Below are 24,539 nucleotides of genomic sequence, written 5' to 3'. Positions count from 1 at the left end.
TAGGAAAGATCATGTTACTGTTAGACTCACTTTTATGAAACTGTTTTCTTTGTATGTGTTTCATCAGCACAGAGCTCAGTTTTAGCATTGCATCTTTTGATTAGTGTCTGTCCTCAAATAATAACCAGCCCCTATGAACCTCATGTACAGAAAGTCACAACTTCATTTAAAGACAGGTTTGTATTAGAGACACACTGTGTGTGTGGTTTTTTTTTTCTAATTTCCTGTTTTATTAGTATATACTGTTGTGTTTTAAGTTCAAACCCTCAGCTTCACTCTTAATGTCAGTATTACTGTATGTGGTGACTCACTCTTGAGCGTGACGCTCTGAGTTTGCACTCTGGTAATGAACCATACATTTGGAAAAATCAAAAAAAAAAAAAAAACAACCCAGAAACAAGTGGACTTGTGACTTATATGTAAACTGAGGGGTGAGCTCCTGCCATTAAAAGACTTTAGGAGAAATCATGTTGTAGTTTTTTTTATCTAACAAAGCTCCTCTGGAGCCACTAGCTTGTGTACATAAATCTAATGTGCAAAGTTGAAGTAATACAGCAAGCCTTCTCTACACTAGGGAGGTCATTTGTTTGCATACTGACACTTTTTTGCTGCTCATTTGAAGTTTTCATCTATTGTTTCGATAATGCCATTTTCCTGCACTTAAAGGATCCTGTGTGTTTTGAAGAGGAGAAAGTATGCCTTGTCACAAAGACATTAATCCTCCTGAGTGATTACTTCCGTGACGGACAGCAGCAATGACTCCGAGCTGATAGAAACAACAGCACTGCGCCTTTATTCATGTTTCATCGAGGCGTTGCTGACAGCAAACACTGCATGCTGCTTCAGAACCTCTGAGCTCCCAAGCACTTCTGACACTGTGCCATGTTTCAGTCTGACAGGCTTTTCACCCCAGCAGCCAGTATTTCAAACAGCCCCAACTACAGAATGACAGAATGAATACAAAAGCAGCTGAAGGACAGAGTGGCCTCTGAGAGAAGCTGTGAAGCTGTTCTAGAATTATTTAAGCTCAATAAAAAATAGTATTAAAACTGCATAGACCGCTTACAGAAAAGTGATCACCAAAATCTTAAACTGATCCCTAAATTTTATAGAGGGTCAGTGTAAAGAAGCCTTGTGAGAAGGCTTGCAGGGGCATATGGGGTCATTTTTAGGTGATCCAGGGATTTGGTGGGGCAAAGGAATAGTCATTTATCACAACTGAGCTGTGAAAGCTGTAAAATGGTCACTCTTCAGCAGATGATAGAAACTGGATGGTACAAAACAACCAACATGTTTATAAAAAAATGAATATCTGATCAGAAGGAACACTAATTCCAGGTGGCTGAGATGTGATGGATCTAAGATTCTCAGTCACCATTCAGAGGAAATTATTAGGTACACACACAAAAAAACCTTTTTGTTTTTTGCATACTTAATGTGTGATAATTGGCTGCCATCAAGTTAATCAGATCTAAAGGACAGATCATGTAAATTTAAATATACAAAATGACATGTACAACTGAATATCATCTGCATAACAACTATATGAATGATCAAAGACAACAGAAATCACCTTCACATTTGAAAGCACTTCATGTAACTAAATAAACAATTAGTACTTGTGATTTGTTAAATATGCCACACTGGATTCTACTTAAAGTAGATTTTATCTACTGTTTTGATTTTTGATTTTAAATACTGTTTTGTTTGTTTGTTTGTTTGTTTGTTTGTTTGCTTGTCTTAATCAATTTTAAATCGTGCTTTTTATTTGTTTTTGTTTTTAATGTCTCTGTAAAGCACTTTGAATCACCTTGTTGTTGAATTGTGCTATATAAATAAACTTGCCTTGCCTTGCCTTGCCTTGCCTACTCTGGCTGCTTTTCACCAGTTTGTGAATTGTCCCACAAGGAGCAACAGGACAATTGACCTACTGTATGCTAATGTGAGAGATGCATACAGAGCCACCCCCCTCCCCCCACTAGGGAAGTCAGACCACAACCTGGTTTACCTACAGCCACAATACACACCCCTCGTCCAAAGGCAGCCTGTCACAACACGCTCCATCAGGAGATGGACCCCAGAAAAGGAGGATGCTCTGAGAGACTGCTATGACACCACAGACTGGGATGTGCTTCTGAGCCCACATGGTGAGGACATAGAGGGGGCGACACACTGTCTGACAGACTACCTCAACTTTTGTGTGGACACGGTCGCCCCTGCTAAGACGGTACGGTGTTATCCTAATAACAAACCGTGGGTAACACAGGAAGTCAAAGCTGTCCTCAACATGAAGAAGAAGGCTTTCAGGAGCAAAGTGAAGGAGGAGATGAAAGCAGCACAGCAGGAGGTGAAACGCTGCCTGAGGGAAGCAAAGGACACCTACAGGAGGAAGGTGGAGCAGAAGTTGGAGAGGAACAATATGAGGGAGGTCTGGAATGGTGTGAAAACCATCACAGGCCACAACACCAAGAAAAGCACAGTGGTGGGGGGGGGGAGACGACGACTGTGGAGAAGGCAAACGAACTCAACAACTTCTTCAACAGGTTTGACCAGCCCACAACCCCCCCACCCTCACCTTCACCTTTACTACAGAGCCCTCTCCCCACTCTCCTACCTCCCTCGCTTCCCCCCCTTCCTGACACTATGACACCCCCCTCCTCCAATCCCTCTCTCAGCAGCAAGACATCTTCTTCCCCCCCTCCTCCCAATCATCTCCCAGTGTCACAGTGGATCAGGTCAGGAGACAACTGAGGAAGCTTCGCCCCAGAAAGGCAGCAGGCCCAGACAAGGTGTGTCCCAGGATGCTAAAGGCGTGTGCTGCTGAACTTGGGGAGCCGCTACAACGAGTCTTCAATCTCAGTCTGCGACTGGGGAGAGTGCCCGCCCTATGGAAGACATCCTGCATCGTCCCGGTCCCCAAAAGGAAACGGCCCAATGAGCTGAATGACTTCCGACCGGTGGCACTGATGTCACATCTTATGAAGACTCTAGAGCGGCTCTTCCTCAACCTCCTCCGACCACAGGTACAACATGCCCAGGACCCACTACAGTTCGCATACAAGGCGGGTGTCGGAGTGGAGGATGCCATACTGTACCTCCTGCATAGAGCCCACTCACACCTGGATGGGGGAAAAGGCACAGTCAGGATCCTATTTCTTGACTTTTCCAGTGCCTTTAATACCATCCGGCCCTGTATGCTTCAGGAAAAACTGAACAGGATGGAGGTAGACCCCTGCCTGGTGGCTTGGATCTCCGACTACCTCACTGACAGACCACAGTACGTCAGGCTGAAGAACATCACGTCTGACACTGTGGTCAGCAGCACAGGAGCACCACAGGGAACTGTGCTGTCCCCTCTTCTCTTCACCCTGTACACCTCTGACTTCTGCTACAACTCTGAATTATGCCACATTCAGAAGTTTGCAGATGACACAGCCATCATGGGGTGTATCTGGGATGATTAGGAAGAGGAGTACAGAAGTCTGGTGAGGAACTTTGTCGCATGGAGTCACACAAACCACCTGCAACTCAACACCTCAAAGACTAAGGAACTGGTTGTGGACTTCGGGAGGTCCAGAGAAGGTCCACTGCCGGTTCAGATAGAGGGGGAGGAGGTGGAGGTGGTCAACAAGTACAAGTACCTCGGGCTGTGGGTGGACAACAAACTGGACTGGTCATGCAACACAGAGCACCTGTATAAAAAAGCCCAAAGCCGACTGTACTTCCTCAGGAGGCTGAGGTCTTTTAACAACTGCAGGAAGCTCCTGAGGATGTTTTACCAGTCAGTGGTTGCTGGAGTACTTTTCTATGCTGTGGTGTGCTGGGGGAGCAGCACAGCAAAGAAGGACTCATCCAGGCTGGAGAAACTGATCAGGAAGGCTAGCTCTGTGGTCGGCATGAAGCTGGACACTCTGTTGTCAGTGGCAGAGAAAAGGACACTAAAAAAACTGCTGGACATTATGGACAATGCTGGGCATCCTCTGCACACGGCCATAAACAACCAGAAGAGTCTGTTCAGTGACAGGTTGCTTCTCCCAAAGACAAGAACCAACAGACTTAAAAACTCCTTTGTCCCACACGCCATCAGACTGTTTAACTCCTCTCTGGAGGGGAGAGGGAGGGGAAACAGGAGGACAAAGGAGGGGGGAACAACTAAGCTGTAGTGCCTCTTCACTTCACTGTGCAATACCTTTTGTGCAATACTTTTGTTAATAGTCAACGGTGCAATAGACTTCAATACTTGAAATGTGCAATTCACTTGTATTTTTATTTTTATTTTTTATTCCTATTTATTCTATTTATCCCCTTTGTATATTTTATTTATATATGTCTCTGTATTTATATGTGTATATATATAATATTCTGCTCACGCTCTGTAACTTCTGTCGGTGCTGTGCTTTTTGGAAACCGAATTTCCCAGAGGAACCCACCCGAGGGATTAATAAAGTTTTATCTTATCTTATCTTATCTTAAATGGGTATATGTGATGATTGTAATCCATCCATCTATTCTCTTCCACTATCCTTATCAGGGTCCTTGGGGAGGGCTAGAGCCTATCCCTAATAGGTCACCAACCTGATGCAGGGCTAACACAGAGAGACAAACAACCATTGTACTCACATTCAAACCTATGGGCAATTTAGAATGACCAATTAACCTAACCCCACTAACTACATGTTAGTGGGGTTAGGTTAATTCTCGCATGGGTAATGTTTATTTATTTATTTATATTTATTTTATCAGCAAAAGAAGGAGTAGCATTCTAGACATCTTGTTTTAAGTCTACGTTTTAGAGATTTTACATTTTAGAAACATAAATGAGGACCTTTCCACAAATGTGTTTTCATGTTATGACGTCCTCTTGTTTTTTAATATAACTGCTGCACCAACCTCCTTATTTTTTTTAATGAAATGCTGTCCTTTGTAATCATTTTATGTTTTTTTTTTTTTTTGTATATTCATAATATTCTTCATATGTATTTCACACATGTGTTATTTTGAGACAGCTGGGGATTATGTCTCCCCCCCCCCCCCCCCCCAGCTTATCTATCTATGAAGATGTGATTGATTTTTTTTGAAAAAACTTTCTGTTTCCCGTCTTTTATTTAAGCAAACTTCTACAATGTTTTACTATGACCCTGATGAAGGCCACAAGCCAAAAAGCGTTGGTCACATAATAAAGTTGTTCCTCTTCCCTTAAGCGTTGCTGGAGTTCCTGCATTGTGAATTGTTTCATCCTCTCCATGCACCTTGGAAGTAGGTGAAGTTGTGTCAGAAATTTTTGCCGTGATTCACACAAAGGCCCTCGCCAGATGGTAGAATCAAACTCAAGAACTTTCTGTGAAGCAACAGTGCTAACTACTGTGCCACCATTCTGCCCATGATGAATATAATGAGTGTATAAATTAAATAAATAAATAGATCACAAAAGAACCATAAAGAAAAAGTATAAATGAAGAAGAACATATTATAGATAATATACAGGAATCAATTATTACGTTTCAAGAGGTCCCTCAAAGGTGCCGTGGATATCTGACGTCCCATTCTATGCCCAGCTGTTAAAAACCTCATAGGGCAGAACAAACATCTCCTTCTCTGTTTTTCTCTTTTGTCCTGTTGGAAAAAATTGTGTCCACAAAGGTGTTTTCCAGACATGCCTGTTGACAAAAATGACCAGCTGCCCAGGGAGTAATGCTGCTGAACCTTTGGTCTATGTGCACTTTTGAAAATGCCTCATCTTTAATGAACTTCTCCCCTTGTTGTTGTGGCTGTTGCTGTGGGCACTGCTGCTTTTCTGTTGTCGTTGCTGTTTTTCATATTGTGACCCTGCTGACCCCTCTCTGAACGGAGCCTCTTGTTTTCTCTTTTCTGAGCTCCTGGCTGTTGTGAGTCAGGACCTCTCTGGAGAGGCGATGGTCCATCCATAGCCCTATTGATGACAGTTCATCAGCATGCAGGGGGGACTGCTGCAGTCACCACAGAAACCACATACACTCAACCTCTTCAAATCCCAAGGCTTTAATCTTCTACTGTGATTTGATTCCACTGCCCTCTATTTTTTCCTTTCCTGAGAAAAATTTATTTAAATAACAAATTGACAGAATGTGTTATCGTAATAAAGGAATTTTAATTTTGTTTCTGAGGATTAATTATACATCTGCATAGATGAAGGGGTGAGGGGTTGTATGGGCAAATTGTATGGGTCCCTGCAAATGTTTTTCAGAGCCTTCATGTTAACGTAGGAGCTTGAAAGCTCATTTCTCACATGAAAATCATGACATGATATGATCATACAGTCACTGGTAACTTTCTTTAGGTACACTTGCTCGTACCAGATGGGACTCCTTTTACCTTCAGAACTGCCTTAATTCTTTGCGGCATAGATGCAGCAAGGTTCACATTCATCAACTGTACAGCCAAATCTTCTATTCCAGCATATCCCTAAGATGCTTTCTTGGACTTTGAGCTTGTGACTGTGCAGATCATTTAAGTACACTGAAGTCACTGTCATGTTCAAGAAACAAGTTTAGAGATGTTCTTAGCTTTGTAACTGGAAGCTGGAAGCTGAGTGTATTCAGTGAAAATAAAGTGTTAAAGATATACAATTATCGTTAAAATAAACAGAATGTAAAACATTGTCATCAAAGTTAAATTGACCGATGAAGTTTATGGGATTTTCCTGCTCGCCTCCCTCAGGCCAGCTGGTAGCAGGGACCTGTGAGATTGTGACTCTGGACCGTGACAGCAGCCAGCCCAGGAGGACCATCGCACGGCAGACAGCTCGCTGCGCCTGCAAGAAGGGACAGATTGCTGGTACGACGAGAGCCAGACCAGCCTGTGTGGATGGTAAGATCCTCACTGTCCTCAGACGACTGCTGCTGACTGGTGAATACGATGAATAATATATAAAAATATATTATGTTAAATAAGACAAGCAGTGAATCAGGAAAAAAAAGTTTAGATTTTGAATATCAAACTGTAAAAAGAGGTAGAAAATGCCAGGTTTCATTTAACACCTTTTTGGCTACCACAAATTAACTAAGGAAATCCCAAAAAGTTGGTTATGTTCATCTGGACTCGGCGTTTTTAGTGTCTTCTTCAGTCTCAGCTGACTGCAGGTTTCCCCAACCCTATAATCAGCACATTTACATGATGACCAAAACTTGCTCCATGACTAACAATGCGCTGTGAGGTCAGTTTTGTGATTATGAATATGCAAATTTATATGCCCAGTGATCAATGGCAATGAGAACCATTCACAGAGAGTTGGGGAATGGGTCCAATCATAGCATTGTGAGTAAGTAAAAGATGTACCCTTAAGTGTAATTTGTGTACACAAATGTGTCCATCTGTGTAGACATTTTTGTTCAGACAGGGGGAGAGGGGTTTTTACCTACTCCAATCAACTAACTCCGTGTCACTGGAACTGGGTAACATATGCATTTTTCAGATTGTGGGAACAGAGCTCCGGCAGGAAGACAGCCTTTTCTTCTTCTGCCAGCAGACTCTGAACATGCTCTCCTTGCTGAACCATAAGGCCTGGGCCTCTGGTCCGAGATGGATGTTACCTTTTCACATAAATGGCTTCCATAACTCTTTGCTCAATCAAACTTTGGAGTTTGAAAGCCACAGAGACTCATTGCTATTGATCAATGGTTACACCAATTTATATGTCAATGATCGTGAAACTGACCTCATATTAGTCAGTGGCATTTGTTTTGGTCATAATACAAATGAATCCAAAAAAAAAAGCTTTGAGGCTGAATAGCAAACAGTAAAACAAACAGAAACGTTGGCCTGGTTTAATTTGACAACTTTTTAGCTATTACAAATGAACTTAAAATAAACCTGTTTTCTTGTGTAGAAATAACATTACATAACAGTGCGTTATACAAAAGTACTGCTTGCTGAAGTCACTTGGATGAGTGATGAAACATGTCTCCCACTGAACACGCCACATCCAGATGAACAGAATCCTCTTTCTAGGATATAACTTAACTCATGGGAATAACATGTTTCTGTGTTTGGATACAAATTTCTGTACTAAATTTACAGCTATAACATATGAAGGGTTAGCTGGATGACAAGATGAGCGTGCTTTTATAGCAAAGCTCTGACAGTATTGGTGATCTTACTTTTATTTGCTTATCTATAATCTTTGATTTGACTTTTCTATATTTTTTATTATGTTACATTTGTTTATGTTTGTTTGAGCATTTGCTTTTGTCATTTCCTGTTTGTTTTGTTTGTTTGTTTGTTTGTTTGTTTTTTATTGTATTTGTATAATTTATTTAGAACATGCTATGGTAAATCTGTTTGCTATGGCTGGCTGCATCTGTCTAATAGAATACTAGATAATAAAAGTACAGTTGTGGTCAGAAGTTTACATAAACTCATTATAGTTATTTGAGACTTTTATTTCTTTGAACTGTTTTTTTTCCAGGATGGAACGATCTTACAGCACGCATCTTTATTTACTTTAAATTTGTATTGCTCATGTTTGGGTTTATTTTGGATTTTCTCTAATCTATACAGGGTCAAAAGTATACATGCACGTTTAAAATCTGTATATATGCATTCAGTTAAGTCTTTTAATAAGTGGTGTTGAAGATTCCACAATGATTTTTAATTTGACGATGCCTATTAGCTTCTCTTTAGTGATCGCGATTGACTACAACTGGTAGTTTGTCAACATAAAAAGGACTTGTTTGACAGTATTTACTAGATTAAGAAAAGGTACATTGTGGTTTCACAGACTGCACAATCTTCTAAGACACAGGTATCGAACTCCAGGCCTTGAGGGCCGATGTCCTGCAGGTTTTGTGTCTTTGATCCAACACAGCTGATTCAAATGGCTAAATTACCTCCTCAACATGTCTTGAAGTTCTCCAGAGGCCTGGTAATGAACTAATCATTTGATTCAGGTGTGTTGACCCAGGGTGATATCTAAAACCTGCAGGACACCGGCCCTCGAGGCCTTTAGTTCGACACCCCTGTTCTAAGACAACAGATCAGTCCAGTACTTCTATTTTATGAGAAAACATAAGTGAAGCTTTCTCTCAGTCTTCCAATTCTCTTCTTGAATGTGAAGTTCAGAAAATCACTGCCTAGATGGGAAAAGCCCAAAGTTTCATTGCATTTCATCAGTAGCTGTCTCCTCTTTTGTCACGGCGCTGGGTCTGTGACCCAGTGTTTTGTATCCGTTTTAATTTGTATTCCTTGATTATTGTTATTCATGGTTTTGAGTTCGGTAGATGGTTTTCTGTTCATATTAAATTTGTTGTGTTTTTTAGCTTCTAGTTACGGTCTCTGTGTCCTCCCTTTGCTCCACATTTCATTTCTTGCCTCCATGTTCCCTCTGTCTCCCCAGTCAGTCATGTCTCTCTGTCTCTGTGTCAAGTCCACGTCTCTGTGTTATACTTCCCGTTTTACTTTGCCGGTTACTTGTCTCATGTCAGTGTATCTAGTTTTGCTTCCCCTTGTCTCATCATGTCTAATTAGTCCCAGCTGTGTTTCCCTCCTGTTTCCCATTCCTACGTTAGTCCCTTGTGTATTTAAGCCCTGTGTTTTCCTTGCTCTTTGTTGCGTTGTACCCTCACAATGCTGTGTTTTTTCCTCCGTGTTCCTTGCTGTTTCTGAGTTTATGGTTCCCCCCCTTGTGTTCTAGTTTCCAGTTTCTAGTTTAGTTTTGTATTTAATGTTAGTTTTTACAACCTAAAGAAAGCTGCCTCCTTTAGTTCACTCCTTCGTTGTCTGTCAGTCCTGCATTTGGGTCCTACATCCTCCCTGTCACACCGCAAACATGACATCTTTCTCTTTATGCTTTTGCCATCGAAAACAATGACAAAATTTGCAGGGACTCTGTCTTGTCCACAAGGACTTTGAGGCTCTGCTAGTGATTTTGTGAACAGCTGTTTTGCAGAGTTTATGAACCTTTTCAATCTCTCCTTCTGTTTGGCCTTCAGAAGAAATGCTTTAGATGGAAAGGACTTCAATCACTCTAATTCAGATTTTCCTTGAAACAGCAAAATTTCCTGACATTCATGTCCAGATGAATGTCAACATGAACAGTTTCTGGGTCTGAAAAGTGACATCCAGTTGATCCAGTCCCTGTTAGTGACAAGTAGGACAGTGCAAGTTTAATTCGATTTGATTTTTTTAAATATAGCACTAAAACATAACAACAGTTATGGCCCTACAATAATACAGAGAAACCCCAACAATCAAACAATCCCTATGAGCAAGCACTTTGGTGACACTGGAAAGGAAAAACTCCCTTTTAACAGGAAAAAAACCTCAGGCAGGACCAGGCTCAGGGAGTTCAGCCATGTGCCACAACAATCAGCTTAAGGCTTTGCAACAGGCAGGTGGCGAAAGTACAGACATGTCGAGTTTCAACTGCTCTTTTCAAGTAAATGTGAAAAACTACAGACTCTGAAATATGAGGTGTCGTAAGGGACATTATTACTGAAACGCTCTCACACACACTCCACTGAAACGCTCTCACACACTCCACAGAAAACCAAGGCATTTCAGCCAAACAGGAAGTTGTTTCCTGACAAGGAAACTGAAGGAAAAAGTGGTAGATTTCAAACAAACCACTACACAGATGTCTACTCTGCAACCAGCTAGTAGCCTAAGTGAAGCAGCTGCATTACTTAACAATATATTAGCTTCAGCATAAGTCAAAATTTAGAATAGCAGGAGACGGGCAATATCCTGGTTAATTTTTTGGCATATTTGCTTTTTGTCTTTTTTAGCGAAGAAAAAAAATATCTTAAAATCATTAATAAAACCAGGGAGAGAAGGCTTAGTGTTCCTTCATTTAGCACAATGGATATGATATTTACTCAAAAGTATGATAATGTTAATAATGTCTGAGACAGCCAATGCCAGATGATCCATATAAAAAAATTATATGATGTAATTCAAATGGTGGCACATCAGTAATTTTTAGGGAAATACAATTTTTTATGTCACACCAAAAGCATTGTGTGATAGGGCATAGAAAAAAAAGATGTTCTAGGGTTTCATTTTCATCAGTACAAAAAGAGCACTGATCCACCTCAAAGCCAAATCTCTTTTTTAGAAATTCTGCCACAGGATTTTGTTTATGACTTTAAAGTGTGTTTCTTTATCTTTAGGTAGAATAGGCCATTTCATAAATTTCGAGTATGCTTAATCCAGTGTATCTGAAATAACTAAATTAGAACCATGCCATGTAACCATTCTGTCATAACTATGAAATATTTTGTCTTTGAAGAAACTACTAATAAATTTATTATTGCATTTTTATCAAACAGCTGCCATTGTCCTAGCAATAAATTAGGAAGCACTGATGAGAAATTATTGTATATCATAAAGTTTTTAATCAAATGAAGCAGAGGCAGTGGGGTCAGTTTACAAAATGTGTTATATTCTCTTTGAGAACAGTTTAGACAATATTTTTCTGAAAAGTCTGTGTAACTTAGAATGACACCATTATCATCCAACAAATCTGTTATGAATATAATCTTTTTGTAAAACCAGTCACTCTTGAAAATTGATTTTCGATTAAGTGTTATTACCCTATTATTCCATAATGTTGAATTATGAGGAGAGAAGTTGTAGGTAAATATAATTTTCCAAAAATGCAAAGTCTGTTTTGGTAAGTTCAATATCTTGATCGGGATTTTATTTATCTCAAAATCACATTTCAAAATAAAGTCTAATCCTCCTATTTTATTAAACACGGATCATGGGATGTGGAAGCACATAGAGTCTGGCTGTGACCATCACGATTTTAACCATTTAATTCTAAGGGTGCCAACCATAGATTCAAATTCTGGAGCTTTGATACCACCTTCATTCTATTCCTTCACAAGCTGAGATCTTTCAGTGTAATGGGTTTTATTCCTCCACAAAAATTGAAAATAACTGTGTTAGCCTTATTAATGTTTTTAGAGGAGATATATAGAGAGTGACAAGGATAAATCAATTTGGAGATGCCTTCAGCTTTAGATAAGATGTTTCTGCCAAAAATAGTGAGGTCTCTGGTTAACCAGTGGCTAAGTGGTTTCTTCATCTCCACGATACAGTTAGAAATAATTAGGTTTTTAGATATTATCAGCCCTATATATTTAAATTTAGATTCAACTCTAACCGAAGCTATTGAGGAGTCAGAGCTTGTATGAATCGGGAGTAGTTCACATTTTTTGATATTAGGAGATAAACCATAAACTTTAGAGAAAACTGAGTTTTCTCTACCACTGATTTATCTTTCAAAAAATGTATCATCTGCAAATTGACTTATTTTGAAGTCTTTATTACAAATTGATATTCCTTGTATGTCGTTAGAATTCTTGATTAATAGTGTTAACAGTTGAGTTGCCAATATAAAAAGCTTAGGGGAAATAGGACATCCTTGCCGAATTCTGCGTTGCACCTTGAGTCCATTCCTGGATTCAAGGAAGCGAATATATTGTTAAGTAATGCGGCTGCTTCACTTAGGCTACTAGCACAGCCGTCCCCAACCCCCGGGTCCTGGACCGGTACCGTTCTGTGAGTCGTTTGGTAGCGGGCCGCAAGAGTTGAGGCTCGGGTTTGAAATTTATGGTTTTCAGGGTTTTTATAATTTTTTATCATTATTTTTATATTGTTTATATAGTTAAATCGGTTTCCCTGGGTCAACCCTCGGAGTATGTGGCAGGGACTAAACACAATCGCAGACTTTAGAGGGAAAACCAGCACACCGCAGACCACGGCCTCTCTGTGTGAGGATCTAAATGTATTCTACGCTAGATTCGACACAGCGAACACCACGAGACCGGACAGTGTGCGCACCGCGGATGACGTCAGTGCGCACACTGTGTCTGAGGAGGATGTGCGGAAGTGCTTCAGGAAGGTGAACGCACGCAAAGCTAGTGGTCCGGACGGGATTCCCGGCCGCGTCCTCAAATCATGCGCGGCTCAGCTGGCTGGAGTGTTTACACACATCTTCAACCTTTCCCTCTCTCTGTCTGTAGTCCCAGCCTGCTTCAAAATGGCCACCATCGTCCCTGTACCCAAATCCTCCTCCATCTCCTCATTGAATGACTGGCGACCTGTAGCCCTGACCCCCATCGTGAGCAAATGCTTCGAGAAGCTGGTCAGGGACTTCGTTTGCTCTTCACTACCCGACTCACTGGACCCTCTACAGTTCGCATACCGCCACAACAGGTCCACTGATGATGCCATAGCCCTGACACTACATACTGCCCTGTCACACCTGGAGAAGAGAGACATGTATGTGAGAATGCTGTTTGTAGATTACAGCTCAGCATTCAATACCATCGTTCCCTCGAAGCTGGACAGGAAACTGCAGGATCTAGGACTGAGCAGCTCCCTCTGCAGCTGGATCCTTAGCTTCCTGTCTGACAGACGCCAAGTGGTCAGACTGGGCAGCACCACCTCATCCCCCATCACACTGAACACTGGTGCTCCACAGGGGTGTGTACTGAGCCCTCTCCTGTACTCACTCTACACCTACGACTGCACGGCCACTAGAAACTCCAACATCATTGTGAAGTTTGCGGATGACACTACAGTGGTGGGTCTTATTACCAACGGTGATGAGACGGCCTACAGGGAGGAGGTCAGCGCCCTGACCCACTGGTGTCAAGACAACCATCTCACCCTCAACGTCGCAAAGACAAAGGAGTTGATAGTGGACTTCCGGAGGTGCAGAGAAGTACACACCCCCATCACCATCAACGGCGCCGCTGTGGAGAGAGTGAGCAGCTTCCGCTTCCTTGGTGTACATCTGGCTGAGGATCTTACGTGGTCAGGACACATAAACAAAACAGTGAAGAAGGCGCAGCAGCGCCTCTTCTTTCTCAGGAGACTGAAAAGATTTGGCATGAGCCCCCGCATCCTCAGGACCTTCTATCGCTGTGCCATTGAGAGCATCCTCACTGGATGCATCACCACCTGGTATGGCAACAGCACCGCTTACAACCGCAATGCTCTCCAGAGAGTAGTGCGGTGCTCTGAACGGATAATTGGAGGTGAGCTTCCCTCCCTCCAAGACATCTACAGGAAGTGGTGCCTGAGGAAAGCGGGGAGGATCATCAAGGACTCCAGTCACCCCAGCCATAAACTCTTCAGACTACTTCCATCAGGAAGGAGGTTCTGCAGCATCCGGTCCCGTACCAGCAGACTGAGAGACAGCTTTTTCCATCAGGCCATCAGACTGCTGAACACTTCATAGACACCTCACCCTCACTACTGGAACTTCAACATTATGCACTCCATACTGTACATTAATGCCACTGTTTTGCACATGTCCAACTACCAACCTCTGTATATTTCATATATTTAATTTTATTGTTTACTCTATTTAATTTGTAAAATATGTACACACACACACACACACACACACACACACACACACACACACACACACACACACACACACGTAGAAAAACATATTTAGTATACACATCCAGTAATGCATATACTCTTATATATTGTACATATATTTATTACTCTCAGATTTAGCCATTCTTATATTTTGCTTGTTTTACGTTATTGTATTTTTGCACAACTCTGTTGCTTGTGAAGCTCGCACACAAGAATTTCACTCGCATGTACTGTACCAGTGTACCTGCACATGTGATGTGACAATAAAAGTGATTTGATTTGATTTGATTTTTCCCGTGTGTTATGAATAAATCTTATTGTTTTTGGTACCGGTACTGGTTTTATTTTATTGTATTTATCCGAGACACCTTAAAGGCCGGTCCGTGAAAATATTGTCGGCCATAAATGCACTGTGGCGCAAAAATAGGTTGGGGACCACTGTACTAGCAGGTTGCTGAGTAGACATTGTAGTGGTTTGAAATGTACCACTTTTTTGTCAGTTTCCTTGTCAGAAAACAACTTCCTGTTCAGCTGAAATGCTTTCGGCTTTCAGTGGAGTGCGTGAGAGCGTTTCAGTGGTGTGTGAGAGCGTTTCAGTGGTGTGTGAGAGCGTTTCAGTGGTGTGCGTGAGAGCGTTTCAGGGGTGTGCGTGAGAGCGTTTTAGTGGTGTGTGAGAGCGTTTTAGTGGTGTGTGAGAGCGTTTCAGTGGTGTGCGTGAGAGCGTTTCAGTGGTGTGCGTGAGAGCGTTTCAGTGGTGTGTGAGAGCGTTTCAGTGGTGTGCGTGAGAGCGTTTCAGGGGTGTGCGTGAGAGCGTTTTAGTGGTGTGTGAGAGCGTTTCAGTGGTGTGTGAGAGCGTTTCAGTGGTGTGTGAGAGCGTTTCAGTGGTGTGCGTGAGAGCGTTTCAGTGGTGTGCGTGAGAGCGTTTCAGGGGTGTGCGTGAGAGCGTTTCAGGGGTGTGCGTGAGAGCGTTTCAGTGGTGTGTGAGAGCGTTTCAGTGGTGTGCGTGAGAGCGTTTCAGGGGTGTGCGTGAGAGCGTTTCAGTGGTGTGTGAGAGCGTTTCAGTGGTGTGCGTGAGAGCGTTTCAGTGGTGTGCGTGAGAGCGTTTCAGGGGTGTGCGTGAGAGCGTTTCAGGGGTGTGCGTGAGAGCGTTTCAGTGGTGTGTGAGAGCGTTTCAGTGGTGTGCGTGAGAGCGTTTCAGTGGTGTGTGAGAGCGTTTCAGGGGTGTGCGTGAGAGCGTTTCAGTGGTGTGCGTGAGAGCGTTTCAGTGGTGTGTGAGAGCGTTTCAGTGGTGTGCGTGAGAGCGTTTCAGGGGTGTGCGTGAGAGCGTTTCAGGGGTGTGCGTGAGAGCGTTTCAGTGGTGTGTGAGAGCGTTTCAGTGGTGTGTGAGAGCGTTTCAGTGGTGTGCGTGAGAGCGTTTCAGGGGTGTGCGTGAGAGCGTTTCAGTGGTGTGCGTGAGAGCGTTTCAGTGGTGTGCGTGAGAGCGTTTCAGTGGTGCGTGAGAGCGTTTCAGTGATGCGTGAGAGCGTTTCAGTGGTGTGCGTGAGAGCGTTTCAGTGATGTGTGAGAGCGTTTCAGTGATGTGTGAGAGCGTTTCAGTGGTGTGTGAGAGCGTTTCAGTGGTGTGTGAGAGCGTTTCAGTGATGTGTGAGAGCGTTTCAGTGATGTGTGAGAGCGTTTCAGTGGTGTGTGAGAGCGTTTCAGTGATGTGTGAGAGCGTTTCAGGGATGTGCGTGAGAGATAAAATTTCAGTGGTGTGTGAGAGCGTTTCAGTGGTGTGTGAGAGCGTTTCAGTGGTGTGTGAGAGCGTTTCAGTGGTGTGGGTGAGAGATAAAATTTCAGTGATGTGTGAGAGCGTTTCAGTGATGTGTGAGAGCGTTTCAGTGGTGTGCGTGAGAGCGTTTCAGTGATGTGTGAGAGCGTTTCAGTGGTGTGCGTGAGAGCGTTTCAGTGGTGTGCGTGAGAGCGTTTCAGTGATGTGTGAGAGCGTTTCAGTGATGTGTGAGAGCGTTTCAGTGGTGTGCGTGAGAGCGTTTCAGTGATGTGTGAGAGCGTTTCAGTGATGTGTGAGAGCGTTTCAGTGGTGTGTGTGAGAGCGTTTCAATGGTGTGCGTGAGAGCGTTTCAGTGGTGTGCGTGAGAGATAAAATTTCAGTAGTGTGTGTGAGATTGTTATTTTATTGTTGGGTTTTTTTTTTAGCACTGTTCTGTATGTACAGTTTTTTCACTATTTTACAGTATAAGGCCCTCATTATACACCTGTGGCACTTTAATTTAATCTCTCTCTCAGCTAGCAAAGACTAATGAGTCGCTCCAGTGATAGCAACTAAACTGGGGAGTAAATTTAAATAGCTTAAAATTGTTATAATATGATTATAATGGATGCACTCTAATAAGCATAAGCTTGCTAAGTTGTGTTACCATAGTTTTTACCCCTAAATTTTAATCATTGTTAAATCCAATGACTGCAGCCCAACCGCTAGGCTTTTTTATTATCTTAAATGAGACCATTTGCATCAGATTACATGGAGATTACATCACAGCCATTTCTATTTGCTAAGCTAACAATGAATAAATAAAAGGAAATCAAAAATACTTTTATGCTGGAACATTTGAAATTCACACAAATAATACATTTTCTTAGATGCTGGAAGTTACGTTGTAGTTAATATTCTTTTTCTTGTTTACTGACGGAGCCACTGATAGAAACAATCTGCTGTTGTTCCCGGTGCTGTGTGTACAGTTTTGGATCCAAACAGCTTTACGTTTGTGTTTTTCAAGATGAATGAGTTAAAATGTGTGTCTGTTATCAGAGCTGGTTTGAAAAACTCTCCTGCTTTGGGAGGATGTTTTCGGTAGTTTATCATCATCATCATCAACAGACACTCATTAGTATATAGCGCAACTTAAACTAGATAGTACAAGTATTACTTCTAAATTACTGTAAATGACCTTTAGAATAACTTTGCTAAAGTACTCAAAGCACACTCAGTAGTATCTCAGCATCTCTTTAATCTAATTTGATATTTATGCAAGTTTGTATTTTCTCTTGTAATCTTAGGTTAAAGAAAAATATCTGCAGTTCTTGAGGGAAAACTTTATTTAAAAATCAACTTTATTTAAAATTTAGATATTTATTTATCTCATTATTTACTGGTTAACAGGAATAAAACTACAAGTTAAAAATGAAAAAGCATGACATCTTTGAGACCACAAACAAAGATTCTTTGCAGTGTTCACACAAAACAACCTCTGAGCACTAAGTTTTTCATCACCAGACACTGCCCATCACCTGCTAATAGCATCCCTGTAGTGAATAGTGGAATACTTCAAGAAAACCTGCTCTAGAGCAGAGACTCAGGTGATGACATACCTTTCACCACCACAGTATCCTATTAAAACTGGTGTCTGTGTCCACTTAAAAGTTTAGCACAGATTTTTAAATTTCTAGCAAATAAAAAAAAAAAAAAAAAACTTTCTCAGTGTACTGTCGATGTGAGTAACATAGAAAAAAAAATTCCTATTTTAACCTTTTGAAATAAAATCTGCAGCACAGTACCAGCAACTTGATTAACATTTCATTATCCTTTCTGTTAGCCTTAAAGTATAAAAATGAAATAAATAGTTCAGGCATGGCAGACGTGTGGAGTAGGAGAATAGGACCCAAGATGCAACTTTTGATGTGAGTGAGCTTTATTTTAGAAGGTGAGTGAAAACAAACAGAAACGGCAAAGGCGAGGATGAAAACTCAAGCTTGTATCTCAAGCAACATTTGCCTTTAATTTTTATTGTTTTCTGCTGCTGAATTAAACCAGCAGAGCACAGGGGGCAAAATCATACCACAGTCTGTTTTTATCCGTCCCTTCATAGCTCTGCTCAGGAACCACTCGGGTTGATTTTAGATAGTTGAGCCAAAGCTCACACTGTTTCAGGGAAAGATCAACATCCACACAGACTTATATAAACTATTTATAGATAGACAAAGTCTACGAGAATGGAAAAATTGAAATTTAAACTCTGGATGAGTTTGATTAAAACTCTGTGTGTTTAATTTTATAAGGATTTCATGCTCACAGAAATGAATAAAAAGTAAACAGTCAACACATTTTTTTTCCCTCTGCTGTTCTTCCATGATTTAAGTAGTAAAATAAAATAAAATGTTACAGTTTTGAGAATACCACTTATTCCTGGTAATGACTAAAAAAGACTGTGTGGTTCTGAGCCCATCCACCCATTTTCTTCCACTTATCCCAGCTACCACAGGGCGAGAGGCGGGTACACCCTGGACAGATCGCTAATTGGTTGCAGGACTAACGCAACGACTAACGACAGACAGCCATTCACACTCACACCTATTGGTTTGATGTGCCTATTACCTAGGCAGAGTACCCAGCGAGAACCCACAAAAACACAGGGAGAACCTGCAAACTCAGTGCACAGTGCTAACCACCGCGGCTCTGAGTCCAAACAGATGAGTGAAAGAAACCTTTTTCTTTCTCATCAGGTGGAGACGAACCCAAAGGACAAAAAGCCAGAGTATTCAGAGACTGTAAAACAAGTCCTAGACTCAGATGTTAAAACATTCACTGACAGCACCGGCATCAGACCTGATGACGGAGGAGATTGTAGAGAAGAATAAGCGAGAAACATTTAGCTGGAATTCAAAGGGTATTTACAACTGGGGAAAAAAGAACATGTAAAACAGGTGTCTTTGTCCACTTTAAAGTTTAGCACAGATTTTTTGTTTGCCTCATTTGCACTTCAGTCCTAACGTGTTCTTTCCTGTAGGATTGTCTCATTCTCTAGAGACAAAGGAGCAACCCTCCTTCAGGTCACCCTCTTTGATGAATGAAGTCATTACAAAATGGCCTCCTCGCTTTCTGGATAAATGAACTGTGCTTGGCGGTGGTGGATGGATCTGCATTGCAGTCATTAATTTGTCAGAGTAGTGATGCAGCGCTCACAGGTGTTCGGGTACTTACCGATACATGCTATTAATCCACTGATTCTCCATTTCACACTATTGATTCAAAGTCTCTTTCCTGTTTTCTACACTCTGCAACGTAATTCACCTTGAAATGCGTTCATCCATCCTGTGTTGTTATTGTTCAGACATTAAGAGACTTTCAGGGGAATGTGGTATACATGAGGAAATAAAAACTACTAATTTAAACAAAAATTTAGTAAGCAATTCAATCATTCTTTTGATCCAAAAATCTAAAGTTTTGAAACCCCCTTTTTTAAAACAATGCAGACATAATAATAGTAAGCAGATATTTAGAACGCAATTCATGTTTTAGATTTAAATAAGTAGGCTCTAATACAGTGTCTGATTATTATCAAATTACTGAACTTACAAAAAGCAAAACTCTAAGTGAAGCATTCCTATTATGTTTAAATTTTGTGTTGATCACTTTCTGTAAGTCTAGTTGTGGAAATCTTCACGTACAATCATCTTGGACCTTAAACTTGTGAAGAGGTCAACTTTGATGTCGAACTGACCAAAATTTCATGTCAAAGACAGATGCTAGTGCTGACAGCTTGGTCTCTGCCCATGATCCCGAGACCAAAAAAGGTTTTTTCAAGAGTAAGAGTCAAAATCCAAAGATGCTGCATTAGGTCAGGAGCACGACTGAGCTCACACTTATTTTTTCAAAATTCATGGAGCTATGGACCATGAAACTGTCCTCCATCCATCCTCTTCTGATTTTCTTCATTCATCAGCTCCTCAAGGTACTCCTTCCATCGTTTTAACACAGTCTTCTCACTGCTCATCTCAATATCCACATCATTAATCACCCTAATCTTCTGCACATCTTTTCCAGCTTGATACAAGTCCTTTTCTCCTCAACATCACATACAACTCACTATAAGCCTTTTCCTTTGTCTTTGCTACCTCTCTGTTTCCCATACGCCTAAACTCCCAGTACTCTTGTCTACTTTTTTCATCTCTTTGGGTATCCCACTTTTTCTTTGCTTTTTCTCTTCCTTCAGATCCTTTCCTTTGTTTGGTCATACCAGTACCAAGTCTGCTTGTCTTTGTTCCTTTTTCCAGAGGATACATCAAATACCGTGTTTCCCTCAGCACTTCAGGGGTACTTTCCCAGTCATCTGTTAACTTACAACCACTCACAGCCCATCTCAACTCCTCAATGAACTCTGTGCAATATTTTTCCTTCAGCTTCCACCAATTTATCCTTAACTTTAGAAGTCAAGAAGAGGAAACATGTGAAGGCAAAGTCATCCTACACACTACAGATGATATTGCTATTATACATTCAATATGACAACAAATGATTTTTCATTTATTCCTATTAATGATACCAGGAACAAGAAAATATACTCCATTTCCAACAAAGGCCAGAAATCTTTATAGAGATTTATATCTTAAATTACAGCCATACTAATCTTTGTAATTTTATATTGTGTCCTAAACCTAAATTCTAATAATAACATTTTCAATAAAAATGAGCTGCTGAAGCTGAACTGTTTCCTCCTCCTGAAGGATCTCTTCATCTGGATAGAGGTGTGAGGCGATGTAAGAATTTAATTAAATATTATGGCTGAGCAATGCTACTGTTGTTCAGTAGGAAATTGGTTTGATAATTGGGGGCTCACAGGCTATCACAATCACACCACTGCTCCAATGGGCGAACTGATTACCAGGTTATGTATTACAGGCCTCTACAGTCTTTCATTTTCTTTGTGTTTCCCCAGACATGGCTCAGAGTGTGTAATTTAGTGCCAGGAATGAGAGCAAGAACTGAAAGATTGGGTCAGTAAAGAATCACTTCAAACAGCAGGAATATCCCTGCAAGTGAAGTGTGTGTGTGTGTGTGTGTGTGTGTGTGTGTGTGTGTGTGTGTGTGTGTGTGTGTGTGTGTGTGTGTGTGTGTGTGTGTGTTTTCCACATAGTGCTGATAACTCAGGTCATTCTGTTTTACATAATAAATTAGAATATATTATATGGCATGTCATAAGCTTTGTTCATGCTATGTCATGCTACATTAATTATGCACACTGCATTAGATTACCTTTATGTTGCATTTATTGGCCACAACATTAAACCCACTTGCCTGGTAAGTAACCCTCATGCTCCCACAGCTGCTTTCACTTGTCCAGATATGCACTCTGCAAGATCTCTTAAAGATCTACTGTAATAGTAGTATTAGCAGCACATCCTTTAAGACCTTTAGGATATTTAATAAGATTGTGATTGGAGGGATTTTTAGGTTAAACCTCTTATGTTCTTTGTTATGTTTTTGGAGGAGATTTATTTTGCTGTTGTTGTTGTTGTATGCCCAAGAGAAAAAAATAACCCTCACAATAAAATCTAGAAAAGAATATCTACAAAAAAAGAACCAAAGTGTTCAAATGGCCCAGACGATGTGCAGACCTCAACCCAATTGAAATATTGTTGCATTTAAACAGATGACGCAAACCTCAATGAACTGAAACAATTTTGTAAAGAGGAGTGGACCAAAATTCCTCTATCACTCAATGATGACATTGTAAAGAAAATGGTTACTTTGAGTTATTGCTGCTAAAGATGGTTTTACGAGCTGTTGAATTATGGGCATAGTTTTAAACTGGACTCCAGTTTCTTTGAAAACTTTCACATGTCATTAGCTGTAGAGTGTAGAGTGACTGCTTTTGCCTTTCATTCTGATCATCTGGTAAGGCCCAAATTACCATGATATTTATGCACATGATGAGTGTCTGACTCTTTATTTATTTTTACCATTGACACCTTTTCCTCACATTTCCTTTGCATAATGAGGAACATTAAATTATTTTGTGTTGTCCACTTATAGTGTTCAATTGAAAACACATACAGCTGTTAATAACAGACAGATGTTTGATATTCTTCTTTCGACATGATCCAGAGTCACACACATCTGACTGAAAATGCTGGACAGAGGTTAACTATCACAGAATCCTTGTTACTCTACATCTGCAACATTGTTTTAAAGGGCTATTTCACCAATGTTTACCATAAAGCCCTTGGGATTTCTTGTTATATTTTGTATGTGTATCTTAAAAAAAATGTCAATGTTCTGTAAAGACTGTGTATGAGTAGCTTGGTATGTTGAGCAATTATTTACCTGACACTGTGCAGCAGCATGTGTGTAAACTCTATGCAAACACTGCAAACTCGGAATGCCATTGCAGAATATAGATTACAGATTGTGTAGAATTTTCAAATACAGTTGTGTATCTGCACTTATTTCTTCATTGTTAACAGTCTAGGAGTAAAAGGAGGAACATCAACAAGAATAAGATCATCATTTATGATAAAGGAGATTTGGGGGGAGGGAGAGGGTGTTGTTCAGCCATAAGATGCTGATGAAAAAAACACAAATAACCTAAAAACTTAAAATTGAAGCTGAAGCATACTTACCTCTTCTTCCTCTTGTCGTCCTCCTCAGTTCGTATCATCATGAGTCGACAGTGGTGTGAGATGACTCCGTGCTTGGAGGATGAAGGCTGTAATCTCCTGGTCAATCAGTCAGGCTGGACCTGCACTCAACCAGGAGGCAGAGTGAAAACCACCACGGTGAGAAAACAAGCTTAGCTGACAAATACAAACACACTTACCACTGAAAAAATGTTGATTTGAACATATTTGCAAAACATACTGGAAATTGATTTCACCGGTTTAGCTGCATGTAGTAACAGAAAGTATAGAAGCAAAACCTGCTGTATTGTTCAAGGAGTCATCCGAGTTTTGGTAAGCTCCAAACATGGTAACTTAAATTGTAAGAATGAAGAAAGCTGCACACCCTACCTCAGGTGTGCAGTCTTTATTAGTGCAAGTTTACTGTGAAGGAGGAGCTATTTTTCCCCCCAGTTGTCAACAGCCTTCCAACAGATGTGATTTGGAGTAATAATTTTATAATTTTTTTCTCTTTTAAATGCCAGATGAAAAACAAATTCCCATATTTCATACACAGTTCAGCTTTGTTGTCCATGAAAAATATAATGTCAGGTTCACAGTGAGTCTTGTCAAAAGGTAATTTTGAAAATTATATTAACGATCCTTGAGCAGAAACTGGAAAAAAAAAACAACCTAACAATAATGAGTTAGAACAGGGAACCTTTTTGAATTAATATAACTTCATTCTTTCCCATCTGAATGTTCATTGGTCTAATGAAGATCTAAATTTGTGTTGTTCAGATTTATTTTTGTTTAATTCATTACAATCTTCAGCTACTTTTACTCATGTTTTTGTAACAGAATGAAATTACCCTGGTTCAACAAATTAAGTTTCTGTTCATCCAGTTTTTAACAAGGCTGGTTAAGTAGCAGGAGTAGGACTCAAATGCATGATTCAGAAACACAAAGGGTAAACTAAAGGTAGTTTCATTAAACTAAAAAGTCCAAAACAAGGAAAATCCAAACTTCACAGCGGAGAGCACAAACTGCAAGGGAAGACACAACCATAAGGCACTACATTACAAACAATATATACACATCAGGCAGATGGGAAACACCAGGGAACATAGCTGAATGGAATCTGATTAACGAGACAAGGGGACCCAAAACTAAACGCAATCCACACGAGATGAGGGGCTATCAAAATAAAACAGGAAGTGACAAAGACTGAGACCAGTACTAAAACATATGAACGTGATACAGTGACAGACAATAAATAAACATGAAGACATGATTGACGAGACAGAAAGGGAATGATGATGATAACAAAAGGCTACATAACCTTATAAAAAATACAGACTGGAACCAAAGGGAAACAAACATAATCCATGAACCAGAAATATAGATAACAATCTCAGAGGCAAAGGAGGAACAAACCTCAAAAAAGTTCAAAGAGCTTGAACATAAATCATCTCTTACTGTAAAAAAAAAGAAAAAAAAGAATGATGCATCCACAATAAATTTCAAATCAATGGGTCAAAGACCCAGCACCATGATAGTTTTTCGTTATATGATTGTTGAGTTCATTCAACTTTTCCTGAGGTAATGTCATTCAGTACCATGGAGACAAAATAATTTAACACCAAAGCCTTCTTGTTTTTGATGCCCTGTAGCTCCTAATTATAGCTCTTATAATTATTTCCATTTTTAACAGTAATTTCAACAAATGCTGTTCAGTCTTTTTTTTCCTTTTCAGACAATTGCAGGCAAAATATTTCAGCTTTCAG

General features: G+C 40.6%; 1 protein-coding gene across 1 annotated transcript in view; it reads left to right on the top strand.

The window, feature by feature from the left end:
* Positions 1 to 24,539, top strand: part of LOC134632262 (chemokine-like protein TAFA-5) — a 42,396-nt gene that overhangs the window by 10,628 nt on the left and 7,229 nt on the right. The window contains exons 2-3 of the mRNA XM_063480924.1: positions 6,697 to 6,846; positions 22,805 to 22,932. Coding sequence (XP_063336994.1) covers positions 6,697 to 6,846; positions 22,805 to 22,932 — 278 coding nt within the window. The remainder of the gene's footprint in view (positions 1 to 6,696; positions 6,847 to 22,804; positions 22,933 to 24,539) is intronic.

This window comes from Pelmatolapia mariae, linkage group LG7, assembly GCF_036321145.2.
Source record: "Pelmatolapia mariae isolate MD_Pm_ZW linkage group LG7, Pm_UMD_F_2, whole genome shotgun sequence".
Classification (NCBI taxonomy): domain Eukaryota; kingdom Metazoa; phylum Chordata; class Actinopteri; order Cichliformes; family Cichlidae; genus Pelmatolapia; species Pelmatolapia mariae.
Note: the sequence above shows the minus strand (reverse complement) of the source record. Positions and strands in the feature narration are given on the sequence as shown.